At 31.8% G+C, this 16,350-nt stretch overlaps 1 protein-coding gene across 1 annotated transcript; it reads left to right on the top strand.

Annotated features, from left to right (window-relative positions):
• Positions 1–1,373: 1,373 nt before the first annotated feature.
• Positions 1,374–16,024, top strand: LOC108766370 (mucin-5AC). The gene is made up of 11 exons (XM_018515628.1): positions 1,374–1,555; positions 8,652–8,806; positions 9,204–9,330; positions 9,437–9,554; positions 12,353–12,431; positions 13,785–13,836; positions 14,085–14,193; positions 14,303–14,390; positions 14,471–15,345; positions 15,407–15,610; positions 15,708–16,024. The coding sequence occupies exons 2-11, from the start codon at positions 8,683–8,685 to the stop codon at positions 15,840–15,842; spliced, it is 1,911 nt and encodes a 636-aa protein (XP_018371130.1). The 5' UTR covers positions 1,374–1,555; positions 8,652–8,682; the 3' UTR covers positions 15,843–16,024.
• The last annotated feature ends 326 nt before the right edge of the window (positions 16,025–16,350 follow it).

Below are 16,350 nucleotides of genomic sequence, written 5' to 3' on the forward strand. Positions count from 1 at the left end.
TAATCAATACACAATCAATTCTTTTTTCACATCTTTTTTATTTTACGTTAAACGCATAACTAAAAAATCAGAAAATATAGATATATAAATATAATAATAATTAAATATAAATAAAATATTGTGTAATAGTTAAATATAAATAAAATAAATAAATTATTGCGTAATGTTATCAATAATAATTATTGAAATAATTTTGTATTTTAAGATTAAGGGTCATAAATTTCTTTATTTATTATTAATATTTTTTAAATAAAAGTAGAACAAATAAAAATAATAAATATTTAAAATAAGTTTTTTACTTGATTATTTCTAGTGATATAATTTAAGTTAGTTTAATTTAAATGTAGTATGAAGACTGTAAATTGCATTAATTTATATTTATAATATTTGCAAAATACTTTTTAAAAGTGTATATTATAACGCTTTTTAAGCTTTCACAGGTATTATCTTCTATATTTCACGCGGGTATTATTTTTTATATTCTATTTCTGTATTAGTGGAAGTGATAATGAATCAATTTATATTTGTTCACTTTTATGACTTGATATGTATCGTCATAATCATTTTTTTAACTTATTATAAATAATGATTTGTGAATTAATAGCAGTTACAAGGTTGCAATATAGCATAAGCGAAAGGAAAGAACAGCAATATAAGCAAAAATTTATATCCATTCAAGAAATATAAAACAATTTTTTGCTGCAAAATTATAATTTTACACAAAATTTCATACAAACATTATATTAACTCGAGTTTTATTTAAAAAATAAATTTAAATTTCAATAAATCCGAATGTATTTGATTTTTCAAGACAAATCTCAATGTAACTAAACGATATTATTTTAAGTAATTTTTATCGAAGTTTAGAAAATTATAAAGTTTAGCAAATTATAAATTTAAAAAAGTATTGTTTAAATTAGTTTAATGAAAAAATCACTATAGCAATATTATTAAGCAATGTAATAATAATCTTAGAAGAATATAAATCGATGACACTTCGTAGATATAATAATCATTAAATGCATAATGTATTTTTTAATATAAAAGTAATGCAAATTCTTCAAATTTGGCTGCGTGTCTTTAATGAAAATTTAAGCAAATAATTTTTAATTATATTATTATGTAATTGTACACGTCTTAAACCGAAACAAATTTCATTAAAACTTTTATTGTTATAAAAATCATCGTTGATTTGATCTTGAATCGAACTTGATTAGACGTTATGTTGGACGTTTCGTAATATCGATGATCTCTCGATCTTGGAGCACGACGATCGAAGGTTTCTACGGGTCGGGGACATCTAACAATTCGCGATCCATCGCGCATGCGCACACCCTGGTCCTGTCTACCCACGACGGATTCTGGCGAGCAGCGCAGCAAGTGTATGTAACCAGTCCTGGACGGACGGTCAATCCGGTGTCTTGTGAACCACTCGCTCGGTCAGGATTGATCGGTTGAATCCGACGCGTGAGCAAAGTCGCCGGGAAGAAAACAAGACGGAGGAAAAAAGTGAACTAGCCGGTGTGCAAATTTCGGATTACCCTTTTCTCGCGAGGTAAGAATGGTCACATTTTATAACATTTTCTTAAATTTCTCTAATCGAAAATATGATCCAAATTCGCTTAGTTTTATACCTAAATTTATTTAGTGCAGTATTGATAGCAAAAAGCACTTATTATATGAAAATTTGTAAACGTTTAATGAATGTTTTTGGAATATTTTGAAATTGATAGCACACCGATAATCATATAAAATACACTATCTTCGATTAAATATAGGCAAAAAATTAAAAACCGTATTGCATAAACATAAATCAGAAGCATTTAAATTAGTAATAAAAATTATTTAAACAATTCGGACATAATTATATCGTAAATAAATTGAATTTACTAATTATCAGCCGGTAAATTAACGGTGTCAGAATCGCCAATTAACATTAATTATCTTAGCATAGAACTGCCCTTGCAATTATGTCTGTTTGTATAGAATTACTATTAGTACACTAGCTGCCGCGCTATCAGCTTCATGTAGCAATTAATCTTCCGCCACTGAAAATACCTCAGTGCCTTTGAATGACTGCAAACAGCGACCGTCATTATGCCACACATGTCATTGGTTAACACGCCATGATTTCTGTTGTTACCATGTTGAAAAACGTTTACTTCAACTCGATAATCAATTGATAATTCTCATTCTAATTCGTTATGACGTGGAACAACTTATTATTATTAGTGCAAAATTATTCTTTTTTCTCTAAAATTGTACCTATTATATATTATACAAAACTTTCATTAAATTTTTATGTATGTAGGAAATGTCACTTTTAAAATATAAATTAAAAATAATTAATTTTATAGGCAGCATAAAATATTTATGATAAATATTTATTATTATTTATTTTTTGAAATGTTATATAAATATTTTATACATATTTTATATAAAGCTTTATTCAAAATATCATTCAATAGACTAAATATTTTATGTAATTTTGATGATAAAAATATAAATAAATATTTCTAGTAAGCATTTTTTACTTGGATTGTAATATCTAAGTATTTTATAAATGTTGTGTGGTGTCTGGGTAAATTTAATTTCATATTATATGTAGAATTAAAAAACTAAAGATATGTATGTTTCTACGTTTATCTACGAACATTAAATCTATGAAACTTATATTACTGTATACATGTGTCACACATACAATTAAATTTGTTAATTATATTTTTATTGCCTAATTTTTTAATTTTAATATAAATTTTTTAACACATTAACATTTAAACTTTACTTAAGTTTTTATGTACTTATATAAGAAAAATTGTATATAAAACATTTTATAGTTATTTCATTAAGATTAAAATATGATTCTGCAAAATGTGTTATTTTAATATAATATAGAAAATTAATCAAGTTCTATTTTATAACAGTCTCCTCCAAAATTAAAATTTTTTTAACGCGACAATTTTATGGAACAGTTTGATACTAATTACAAATTCGCAGTGGTCGATTGGAACTTGTCTCTTCAAGCATACGTAATACGGTGAGCAGATGATTGGAGATAGGCGGAAGGTCGAATCCCACTTTCCGTCTTCGCGGATCTCTCAGCCATGTTAGGTGCGTTTTAAAGACCGCTCAGAATAAATATCGATATGCATAATTCATGCGTCATTTCGAACGTTACAACGTTCATTAAGAACTTCGTAAGCAATGCATTATACATAAGAATAACACTTACGAATAAACGGAAATTCTTTGACATAGTGCAATATTTTACAGTTGTAAATTATCTTGTCTTCATCAACATGATGTTTAATTAAGGAAAAAAGATAGAAAAGGAGCAAATTGTTAAGATTTGAAACAAAATCGCAATTCTTGAAATTGTTTTTTTCTTTCAATCTGCTAACCGTCTGATTTATCTCTATCGGCACAATTGACAGGCGGTATTTTTGCATAAAACTAATTTGTATGAAAATAAATAAAACAGAGAAATTTGTACAACTCAGGTGAGAAAAAATGAGAACGTGGTGTGACGAAAGTAAACTCTCTTAAAAATAGGCGCAAAGCCAAAAACATACTAGCTTGTGGTTTATAAAGCTTCTTAGCATTTAGGTTGGCGCTCCAAAAATAGAGATTATATATTTTTCATTATTTTTTAAATGACTTTTAAAGAAACAATAAATTTCACAAATTATTTTTAATAATACTGAGAAATATTATTTAACATTGGAATTTTGTTGAGATGAACCTTCTATAGAAAATATTTAATTAAATATGAAATAATTAACCCTCATGTTTTTATATACGTTTAAATTGTTATTATAGATATAACTGTTGCAGCTGTTGAAAACAATTATTGGCAATCACGTGTGTAAATTTTATCTTGGCACTGTGCAGACGCCAAAATTCACGGTTCGTTTGTGCACGTTTGCAAAATAGCATTAACGAGTAATCGTCAAAATGCCATTAAAAATCTACTGTCCGCGTAAAATGCGCCGATGGTTGAAAATCTACTAGTCAAGATGTAAATAACGGCATAAAGGTGGATGGGTTATATTTGAACTGGTTAAACAAAGAACAGAGAATAGCGGTGGACGAAGAAAAAGATGAGAAAGAAAGATGAGATGAGATAAGATGAGATTCCGAGCGCCAGTTGGCCGGACCGTTGCCACCCACGTAATGTCAAATGTCATTCTCAAATTTATACATTAGATTTTTGTCTTATCTTCCATATGTATGTATACATACACGCGTAACGTTAATAAATGACCGACGCAATTTATTATTGTCCCGACAAATTGCCGAAAAAGATACTTTTTTAAATACTTTCTTCAAATTCGTTTAAATATCTTTTACGACAAAGTCTTCAGATAAAGTTATAAACATGTCAAAATCATCTTATATTTCTTTTTTGATTTTATTTGTAATAAATTTTAATATAAAATTTTAAAAAGTTGCATATTTTAGCGAACTCTGCAATTATGACTTTATTATTTCTATCAATCTCGTAGCTGATAAGAAAGTTCGATATCATCGGGTAAACTCATACATTAAAAATTTGAGTTAATCAGTCTCGCTAAAATAAACTTGAAACTATTATACACTTTCATTTTCATTAATGAATACATATAAAAAATACTAAGCATCAGGCTTACGAGAATTTCTCTTTGAACACCGTGAATTTAATAGTCATTCAGATGCATAATCAACAATAATACGTTTCAATTACCAGTTTGAAATAATTTGGTAAGAATTTAAATTGATAGTTTCACGATATCGAGCGTTGTAAGACGAGAACTTCTCTCAATACAACAAAAATCATAAAAATGATTATTTAAATACAAATTATTCATAAAATTATTCTAAATTTGACAGCATCCATAAAAGTATTATAACTGTAAAATTGTTGGAAATTATAGGAAAATTGTTTTAACTGTTAAAGTTTTCAAGAGAATTAATATCCCCGTACTTTTATTAGTGTCGACTTCATAAATATATTTCATGAATGTTTTTGACATAAATATCTCTCTCAGCAAAAAAGTATTTCATAAATATTTCTGAAATTCAATGAATACTCAATGGGAGAAACTCATTCAGGCTCTGTGATATTCATGTTTACTGTCATTTACGCAATTGTATTGTGAATGCAAACATAAAACTTTCTCCCATTGACACAGTTGTAATTCTTTATCGTTTATATATTTTCACCATAAACGTTCAATAAAACCGACACTATAATTTATAGAATTCCGTAATTAATAGAATCTGATCTAACATCAGACATTACGTCGTTGTTAGATCATAATATATGTATATTTAGATGTACATAGTACTCCTCTGTGTAATACGTAGGACAGTATATTCGTACTGAAACATTACAGAAACGTTACTATATACATCGGTACCGGCAGTAGTAACGATGTAACATAATCACGCAGTTGCAACACGATCTCTTATAGTGTTTGAAATAATAATGCACTTCTTCTACTCCAGTTCTTTTCTTCTAAGAGTATTATTTATTTTTAACGAAATAAATAATGTTTACCATTATGATTGTAATATTTATATTTTTTATAATTCTTTTAAGATTTAAAGTATTTTCGCTTTTTAAAATAAAACATGTTATTTTTTAAATAAAATATTGTTAATATTGTTATATTAATCACACGTTAAATTTTAGATTTTAATAATATTAACGTTGTGTGTAAATCTGTAAATCATTTTGTTCGGAAATACTATTTTACAATCGAATTTTTTTAGAGACAGAAATATATATATGATCTAGTAACCGTCCGACATGAGATTTGTTTTATTTATGAATTGTAAACATCAGCGAAAAAAGTTCTCGTCGTGAAATAGAGCATATGAGTCACGGAATTGTTCTCGCTCGTAACGCGTTTAAAAGTACTTTTTATATTGATCGCCGACGCAATCAATCTAATTTCGTCGCATTGATCAACAAACTAAATCTTTCAGCTTTTGAATCCTTATTAACTCCATTTTATAATTTATTTTAGTTTTTATTTTTGCTTGGTTAATTTTATGGCATTGATTTTGGAAAATATGTTCTTTAATATGAAGAAATAATTAAAAAGTAATATGGAACCTAATTAAAATTATTACGATATTTTTTACACGTATATATATATAATAAAATATTAGTTACGTTAACGAAAACAAGAACAATTAATTTTTTAATCTTCAAATTTTATATCAATTCTTAGTATATCTATACGTCATTACGTCCTATAGAATGTATACACATTTTTTTCTTTGAAATACTGGAAGCATCTGGCTTAAGGATGTTTTATATATATTTTCAAAATTATAACAAAATTATGAAAAAATTATAGATTATTCTAAATCACATTTAAAAATAATATAACATTATGTGTAGTGGAAAACTGAAAAAACATCGTGTGTATTAACATGATTTATACGTATTGTCAACAAAAAAAAACGTATTAAATTTTTGGGAGATTATTTTGCCATGAATCAACGACAAAATAATTTTGCGGTGCAAACACTTCCTCCCTCTTGTTTCATCTCCACCCACTGCACGCAACCTCTTTATGTTTAAACGAGACGAAAGTGATTGCGCAAGAATTGCGATCAGTAACGCGCAGGTGCATTCTGCAAGCTGAAATTATTACACCGACTTGGTGGCCAAGAATACATTTGTGTGCACGTGCAAATTAGATTCACAATTAAAAGAACTGGCAAGTAAAATATCGTGACTGAGAATAAGAGCTCTGCATCAATCAGATCTTAAACACTAACTTGATCTTAAACACTAATAGAGCCAAGATTAAGTAACCTTCTTGAAATCAAACGAATCGCAGTCATCGTCATTTTGATTGACACGATAACCTTGGAGGGCACAAATACAATGTCACTAACAATGACCGGTTAACTATCTGCTTAAAGCAGTTACATCGTCCGTTATCAGAGGCGTAACTATTGTGGTTAGCAATGTACACTCACAGGAAACCATTTCGAATTCCAGTCTAGGCTTCTGATTATATTGTTTAAAAACTCTATTCATTTTATCATTTTGTGAAGCATTATCTGTCTTCTTCACACATAGTTTGTAAACATGGTTCAATTATTAATTATTATAATAAATTAATTTTATTATATAATATGTAAATATAATAAAAATATATAAATTTTCCATCGAACTCGTTTATATTTTAATTACGCTACTGCATCCAATTCGAGCTGATCAAGCAGTTACTCTATATTAAACAGGAATGACACGGCGTGCTTTGAAGTCAACATATAACGTTGTCTGAAAATAAAATTGTGCGATAAAATCCCCAATCTAAATGGTCTCGTTATTATCTTTTTTGCTCTTAACTTCTTTTACAAATCTGACTACTTAAAAATTACGCGTATTATTTATAAACGTGTTATCTAAACGTATCTAACAGTGATATATTATAACAGATAAAATTTATGATAAAAATGTAATCTTTTGCACTATTTAATCATTACAGTATTAATATATACAAGTTTTATATATATGTATATGTGTATGGCATCTGTAAAATAGTGCATCTATTTTATTAAAGCTTGAAATAATTTATATGTCACTATTATTGTTTATATATTTTTCCTAGGAGAAACTATCTTTAATGGTAATCTTAATGATACGAATATGTCGTCATTAAGAACTCGTATATCACAATCAAAGCGATATTCGTTGCAGAGGCGCGCACAATATTGTAATTGACCTTGATCTGCATTTATCTGACCTTGGACCAATTTGCCCAAACTTGCCTTCAGTAAGAGACGCCTGTCATTACCAATTTGGATTACTTCTTTTTCCCCGTATTATGATTGATATATCAGAATTACTTGCATCATAATAGTCACTAGAATACGTATTCCAAAAACGAGTGACATAGTGTGTTTTGTGATATATTTTGGAAGAGATTAAGTATATATGAATGCGTACCTCTTTAGTTGCCGATTCTTGGAAGGCCTCCTTGGCCTCATTCGCATTGGTGCCTCCACCGGAATAAGTATGAAACCATTTGGCATTTCCACGGATTTAGATCCCAGACTGATCTCATCCCTTTATCCAGTCATGTCATATGCTTTGAACGGCTCAATTTCCGTAGAACTCGACTATTATTATTCTAATATTGCTTTTTAAAGTACACGAGAGGATATTTTATAACATGCCAGATGTAAAATAATTTTAATTTATGTATTTTTTCTTTGTAAATATTTTGTCAGGTAGCCAATGCAATGGCACATTAAGAAACTGCTTTTACGACTAACGTAAAAATTGTACGTGCGCGACGGAAATCAGGAACCTACACCCACTCGGACCTAAAACTGGCCAGCCTGGTCACGGTTGCTGCACGAGTCTTGTAAACCGGCTTCGAGTGGTGCGAAAGTTTCTGCGAAAGTCCATAGCTCTCTACAGAGATCCGAATCCTAATATCAATTCTATTTATAACTCCACACTTCTATAAGTAGCGCATTGCAGCAAGAAATATCCATCCTGCTGCTAACGTTCCAGTTACTCATTGTACTCCAGAGATCTTATCTTTATCCAATAAATATTCACAATGATACTAATTAATGATAACTTGCAGTAAAATTAATCGAAACGTCAATCAAGCTTTTCACGTTACTCGTTATAGATTTCGTGAGGCAGGGCTTAAGAAGAATACAATGTCAGCAGCCGTGAGGGAGCGAACGACGACGCACACCAGCAGAAAGATCGTGAGTCATGGCGGTCCTATATCTGGCCAGAGAGACGGAGCAGCCACGGCCAGCAGCCTCGAAAACAACTTGGGTAAACCTTTAAATGTGCCACCAGAGCTGTAACCTTATCCATCCGTTGTTCGTTTCCGCTCTTCTCCTTTTTCATCCAGGCTGCAATCTTTTTACTTGCGATGCTTTCATATTTGCCATTTTTAGAGAATGAATTAGTTACGCGAGCAGCGATATAATTCGATTGTATAATTATCTCGAGTACTTTCCACTGTTGATTGGTAGTAATATTCTCAAGAATTTATGTAATGCATTTAAATTTACATCTAAAGCGATGTAAAGCCTAATGTAGAATTGAACATAATAGCATTTTAATGAAGGTTTATTGTAGTCGTTCAGATACTTGGATTCACATCTTCTCATCTATTTTTCGTTAAAATACTGATGACGTGCTAAATTGATTCATTTGGCTCTTTCAGACGCACTTCTCGAGGATCTACAGACGAGTGTCTCGAGAAGTGCCACTCCTAGTCGAGACAGAACACTCTTGCCCCAAGTCGAATATAGGGTAGCTGCCAACCCTACTAGAGTGATCTCCGAGGGCAGGTGAGAGAATAAGTTAAACTACAATTTGCATATCTTCAGCAAATAGTATTTCTTCATATGTAAAAGTGTATTATAATAAATATTCGGTATAATAATGATTTTTCAGATCCGTTTCTCCATCTCGTTCGAGGGTGACTACCACTGAAAAATTCGTCAGTACTGGTCCAATTGGTACGTCAAGCGGTATACCAGGATTGGAACATTTGGACGCAGAACTGCAAAATGTAAGTCTTTAAATTAAAATGACGCATTATTACATATCATAAACTAAATTCAGATTATCCAATACAATTAAAAAGTATAACATATATGTAATTGTCCATAATTAATTTGAGGAAAATTTTGATTTTATACAATTCTAATTTTAGGAAAAAAATATATTGGGTAGATAAGTCTCTCTCTCTCTCTCTCTCTCTCTCTCTCTCTCTCTACTCTCCCTCTCCCTCTCCCTCTCCCTCTCCTGAAAAATTATGATTTAATAGGTTTTTCATTTTTGCTAATATCATTTAATATCATTTTACCAAAAATAAACATACATTCCCTGTAATTGAAGATTATAAAACACATGAAAAATAAAAGTCAATCTAAAGTGTGAGTTATAGTTTTCTCATTATTGCTCGAGATACAAAGAATGAGTATTAGCCCGGGGATAAAATCTAGGAACAGGAAAGATCACGGTAATCTCGACACGCATCGGATGAAATCACATTGATGTCGACGGTGCTGGTTCTTAAATGAAAAAAAGAATGCGTTGCGTGATTAATGCATGCAAGAAACTAGTTTCGCATACCGTCATGCGCCCTTGCCGAGATCGTTGTGCTGTTGAACAGAAAACGACTATTTCGATTATCTGACGTTAATTAAGTGAAGCTACTTAATACCATAAAATTCTCGGCACAACTTGTTCGTAATAACCAAGTAAAAAGTAAAAATTCGGAGACATAAATTATTTTACATTATTTAACCAATATACGATTTTCTCAAGATTACCAAGTCAGAAAAAAATTGTAACATTTAAATACATATATGTATAATCGATCTAAAGATTTAATTATTTATTTTTTAATATCTCGAATAGAATATAAAATCATATTTTTATCGCCAATATACCCACAGTTTTGCTACTTAAAAATCAAATAAAGTCTCACCCTAGGAACAAATATAAGTATTAATATTGTTTACTGCGTAAAAAAACGTAGATTAATAGAAAATCGATTAGCATCAGTAAATCATTCTACATGGCCATTTATCAGCGACATTAATCAACGACATTATTATTAACAGTGGATCTACAACACCCGCTGTACTATATAAATCAGGCGCAATAGATTGTTAGACGCAAAGTATGAAATCACCTCTACGTTATAACATTCACTGAGCTTTATGCGTCCCGCTGGACGCTACGGCTCCAATTATACACCACGCAGATTGCATCGTTCATGTATTTGCCCCCGGGTTGCAAATGCCGATACATCTAGCGCGAACGTTCAATGTTACCTCTCGCTACATTAGACACACCATAAGGAATAAGGAGATGATTTTTATATTTGAAACCGCGTCTCTCTCTCGCCATATTCCCGAGAATCGATTTAACATTAAAGCAAAAATAAATTCGTTGGTCGTGTAATTGCACTATAATAGTCGCTCACGCAACTGTCTAATTTGAAACCAAATTATGATCGCTTGATAACTGTAATTATGCCACTCCCTCGCTTTCGCATTTAGCCATTGACCTTTAGCCGTCATACAAAGTTTCGAGGAGTGCTTTAATAAATTAGAAGAATAATGCCTTAAACAGCAAAATGTTGATACAAATTTCAGATTTTTCTTATAATTGATATAACAATTATGATATTTGTTTAATTTGAATGTATATATTACTTATTATTTTTATCATGTAACACACACTAATTATAGACAATTTTATTGAACTTTGTTTAGTTTGATCAGATGATACTTAGGTTTATTCTATAAAGTTTAGATGTGATATATTTCGTTGGCTCGTAGACCTTCTCCGCATATGCTTTAAATTATGATCTCCTTCTTCAGTATATTAATTTTCTAATATATACGTATATACGAAGTACGAATCTCTTACGATATCGATAAAGATTATAATTTAAATTTTAAATGCATGGTGGTGTGACTCTTCACTTTATAAAATACTTGTAAACATCAAAATATTCTTCATGCATTCCTGATCCGGTCTTTTAGTCGGGTAAGAGAGAAAATGGAGAAATGCGTTAAAACGTTCTGCTCAGTAATGGTGTTCCGGACAACTACGTAATTGTAGTAATAATATTACCATTTTACGCGATATATTGAACATTAGAACATCACGGCGAGGCACAAAATCAGTCTTGCGTGTAACGGGGACCCTGAGGTAGGTAATTGCAGCGTTCGCTCGTCGTATGGCTTGTAATCCGATGTTCAATGAAAATAAATTGGTTTGCTCTTACACTCCTTCACATCAGCCGGATATCTTCAAACTAATGGACTCGAAGATCTTTAAGTGACGTTGTCTATCGTCATCAGGAACGGTAGAATATAACGAAATAATAATGTATAAAATTACCACACGTCTTATTTACATATTCTGACGGTTTGCGAAATTATATGTTAAAGTTTCATCGTACACAAAATAGCGCATGGTGCACGTGCATAGTATATATACAAAAATAAAAATACGAAATTATAATTTATTCAATAGTTGTTAAAAGTAATTTATTTTATACGTAATACTCTATTAACTTTATTGCATAGCTGCATGTTTGCAGTTGAGATAAGCATTGGCCGTGATTCGCTCCACGGAATTTAAGTGTTGTTACCGATCCGCCCATGCTTTACACGTGGGACAGTAATCAAAGTCTTATAAGGAGAGTCCGGCGTTGACATTGCCCACGCATTGCTCGCACTAATTTGTTACGATCGCATCGTATGCTATAAAAACGGATGACCTGAATGCTTATGCATATTTATGCGAGATTCTGTATTCATGACGTCCATCTTCTTGCGTTTGCAGGTTCAACCCGGTCAAACCAAAACAGTAGCCTACAAGCAAGTATCATACCACTACAACAAGGATTTGGACGGGAAATCAGGTGGGAAAAATTTATCAAATTTTATATAGATATATATATATATATATATACAATGTGTAACAAATAATATACATATATTAGAGTTATGTAACATTATTACATATTGTGCTATACGTAACTGTAGAACATTTTCCGTAGAGTTTAGCATACTGTCACTGTAGCAAAGCGGATTCCTATTGAATTCCTTGAATTAACTGAGACAAGTAATACCGCGGAGTCGCGGTGAATAGTACGTGAACGTGAAACGTTCAAGGAAGGTAGGAGAGCCGGTTGCTCGTATCACGCCTTTTAAGGCAAGCAACGGCCTTGCTGGTTTACGGTTAATTGATAATGAAAAAATCGAGCGGATCAAATTTGAACCTTATTCGTATCTTTGACGTGCATATTCTAGCTACACTGTGTGAAGAATATTGCAATAAAGAGAGCGAGATCATGTCATTCATATCAGTTATTGGTTTGCTTCTAAAAGAAAGCAAATCATGACTGAAGTTTCGAAGTCTCGTTGCCGATTTTCATAAAATTTAATAAAGATATTCTCAAATATACGTATGTGGAAGAATTTTTAACGTAAATGAAAAATTTGGCAAAAGTAATATTGAAATAATGGATTAATGTTTAAATTAGATAATAGATAGTAAAATTAGATAATTGGGTAATTCGTGAATTTGATATTTTTATTGCGCTAAGAGACTATCCATCGCCTTGTGCTTTTCGTGCAAAGTACTGATATTACGTTTCTTCAACATTATCATTTTTTATTTACTAAAAATCTTTTTAAATATATTCGTTTGAGACACTTTCGGGCATTTTGTCAAATATAAAAATCGGTAAAAAATCTTTTCAAAACTTCATTTATCTTTACTGTGAAGAAGCATTGAGAACAAGAAGGTCTTCCGTGTATCTCTGTATTTGGCAGAGACAGTACGGTCGTAGCTCATATATGTTCTTTGCGGTCACGCATAACATACAAGCGTAACCATATTAGGACCTCTTATGGCAGAAGGCTGACCCGATTTCTTCGTGTCTCCGCTACTCTCCCGAAAGAATGAAAGGTAAGAGAGAAAGACCGTGGGGGAGGTAGAAAATATGTAGACACAAATTATTATAGTGGAAGGATGAGGACAACGGTTGGTGAGAATCCACTACTGAAGTAGTTAACGTTATAACTCATATAAGATCAAACGAATCGAACCAATTATAACGTAAATTACATCGCAACTTATTAGCACTTTATTATTTCAATCACTTTATAAATTGATATTGATTTAGAATTTTTATTGCGCTGTTCTTCTAAATTTATTATCGCGTTTTTGACAATCACAATGATAACAACTCGATGATTTATTGTTCCAGATTCATGGGGCATATCAGAAAGCAAACAGCCTCTCACTAGCACGCCTTTGATGTGAGTGCATAGTTCTCTCATAAGTTCCAAAATACTTTTGTTTTCTGAATAGATGCCAAGAAACCAAGTCACGTAACATATACTTTCCGTTAACTCGTTAAAGTAGAAATAAACTTATATTTCTCAATTGTCTGTGATTTATGTACGAAAGAAATTTATTGCGGATGATGCAAATTATGCCAACGTCTACAACTATATTTATATCTATTGATATATTTTGAAATATTAAATGTAAAACATTAATACAGGGACGACATCCATGAAAGAACATATGAAGAGAGTAAAACTGCAGTGAGTCCATATACATATCAAAGTCCAGAACCGATTATTAAAAAATCAGTGGTTAACAGAGAATTGGTGAGTACAATTATATTGTTACAACTATTTTCAGACATCGATTCATTGATGTTTTTAAGTAACATTGAGTGAAATGGACAATTAACATTAACAATCATATGTATATCAGGTCTATGGCGATAGTTCAACATCTCGTTCGAAACAGACTTCCCCTCTGCCAGGAACTCAGAGAGACGTCAAGATCATTCACGAAAGCAGTATGTAATTTATATAAATTATTAAAGAGCTTTAACTATTTACCGAATTTTGTCAATAAATGATCTTTCGTTTGCTTAAGATTATCAAACTGAACCACGATCAACTCAAAGTACGCAAGAATACAAAACCATTGAGTATGGAGTCCCAAGTCCATCGATACCAATCAATCTGGCACCCGGTCCAAACACAAAGGTAACCACTACCATTAAGACGTACACCTACGAACTACCGGGAGCACCGGAGACGTATCTACCAGGTAGCAGTGTACCAGGGAGTGTCGTGCTGCCGGGTGATCAAACGATCACATACACCCTACCAAGAACCACTACCACAGACAAGACAGTCACCTATCAGACCATGACGGAGAATGTACCGGGACATCCTGGTTCACCGATCAGATACTCACCGACTGATATCACCGAGAAGTCCAAAACCATACACAAGGAGTCGAAGTTTTATCGCGAGGAACAGCCTTCCTATGCTTATCGCAACGCTCCACCGACGAACATGGAAACCAAGACCACCGTAACCGAAAAATATTATCACGTCGACGGTTATCCCGATGACCATGGACCGAGTGATCGCCCAGACTATTCTGGGAGTACATATCAGAATCAACCGCCTATCGTAAGCGAACATACCAGAAGCATTAATCGGTTCGAAGAATACAGATCCGGTAGATCACCGTCCAGCGGACGTTATCCCGACAAACCAGACACCCCGACCAAAACGAATTATTATCCACAGCAGGATACACAGTCCGGTACAACGATTTATAAATTTTCGAATACTATGACGACAGTACCGCCAAACAAGAACGCTGATGATCACGAAGTCCTCCTGCCGAAACCGTTTCCAACTGGTACTCAAGTGTATCCTGCTAAGCCAATTACCAATGGCGAAGGACCACCGACCAAACTGGAGGATCTCATGGCCTCGTTCTCTGATTCTGAGGTAAAGTAATTTATACTATATTATTTGTACGATGATGATCTTATGTATTTTGTTTGTTCAGCGAGAAGTATTGGAAGATATAGAGAAAAAAGAGCGTCGAAGCAAAAAGGAATCATTGGCTACAAAGAAAGAAGTTGATTTTGTCCCACATACACCACCGACAGTTAAGAGTAAGAATGTTGCTGGGCCACCAGTCTATTATCCTCCTGGCTCGGCTGAATTCACCAAGAAAGAAGAATCTAGCGCAGCTATGTCACAATCTGGCGTAAGATTCTATAACTTTATATGACAAATATTTAATATATTATAAAATTGTCTTAATTTGCGATATCTTATCAATCCTTCTATTCATTATTTTTCAGGGAGGATGGCAAAAAGCTAACGAAAAATACGAATACGAAGCTTCTAGCAAAAGTAAAAGCAAAAGCAGCAAAGGAGGTGCTGTTGTTCCAGTTTGCCTTCCGTTATGCTGCGCGTTGCCATGCGTCATTATGTAACTTATTATTATATTAACAAATTAATGAAATACATGACATACACACACGGTACACATTTGTTATCATAATATAATGAAAAGAAATTAGAGGAGAAACTAATGCAAAAATGTGTAGTCTTAGAGCAGAGTTTTATAAATTTCATAATGTTTCCTTGCCAATATAAGATTCGTTCATTTGAATTATACACATTATGCTTTTTCTATCTCTCTGTCTTTTTAAGTCATATATCTATTTCACTTTAAATATTTATGGTCAATATAATTTAAAAAAGCAATTCTACGTATGTGTTAATATTTAATAAATGATAGAGATTATATAATAAGCAAGTAATCAAAACAAATCATGCTCTTACATGAAAGTGAATGTTAATACGCTTTATCAACATATTTATAAATATAGCAGGAATATTTCGGGAAGCTTATTTATTTTATTTTTATTATTACAAGTATTATTTGTCTCATTATCAAATATTTTTAAATGTACTGCAATATAACATTTGCTGTAACGG

Source organism: Trachymyrmex cornetzi, unplaced genomic scaffold (genome assembly GCF_001594075.2).
Source record: "Trachymyrmex cornetzi isolate Tcor2-1 unplaced genomic scaffold, Tcor1.1 scaffold579, whole genome shotgun sequence".
NCBI classification, from domain to species: domain Eukaryota; kingdom Metazoa; phylum Arthropoda; class Insecta; order Hymenoptera; family Formicidae; genus Trachymyrmex; species Trachymyrmex cornetzi.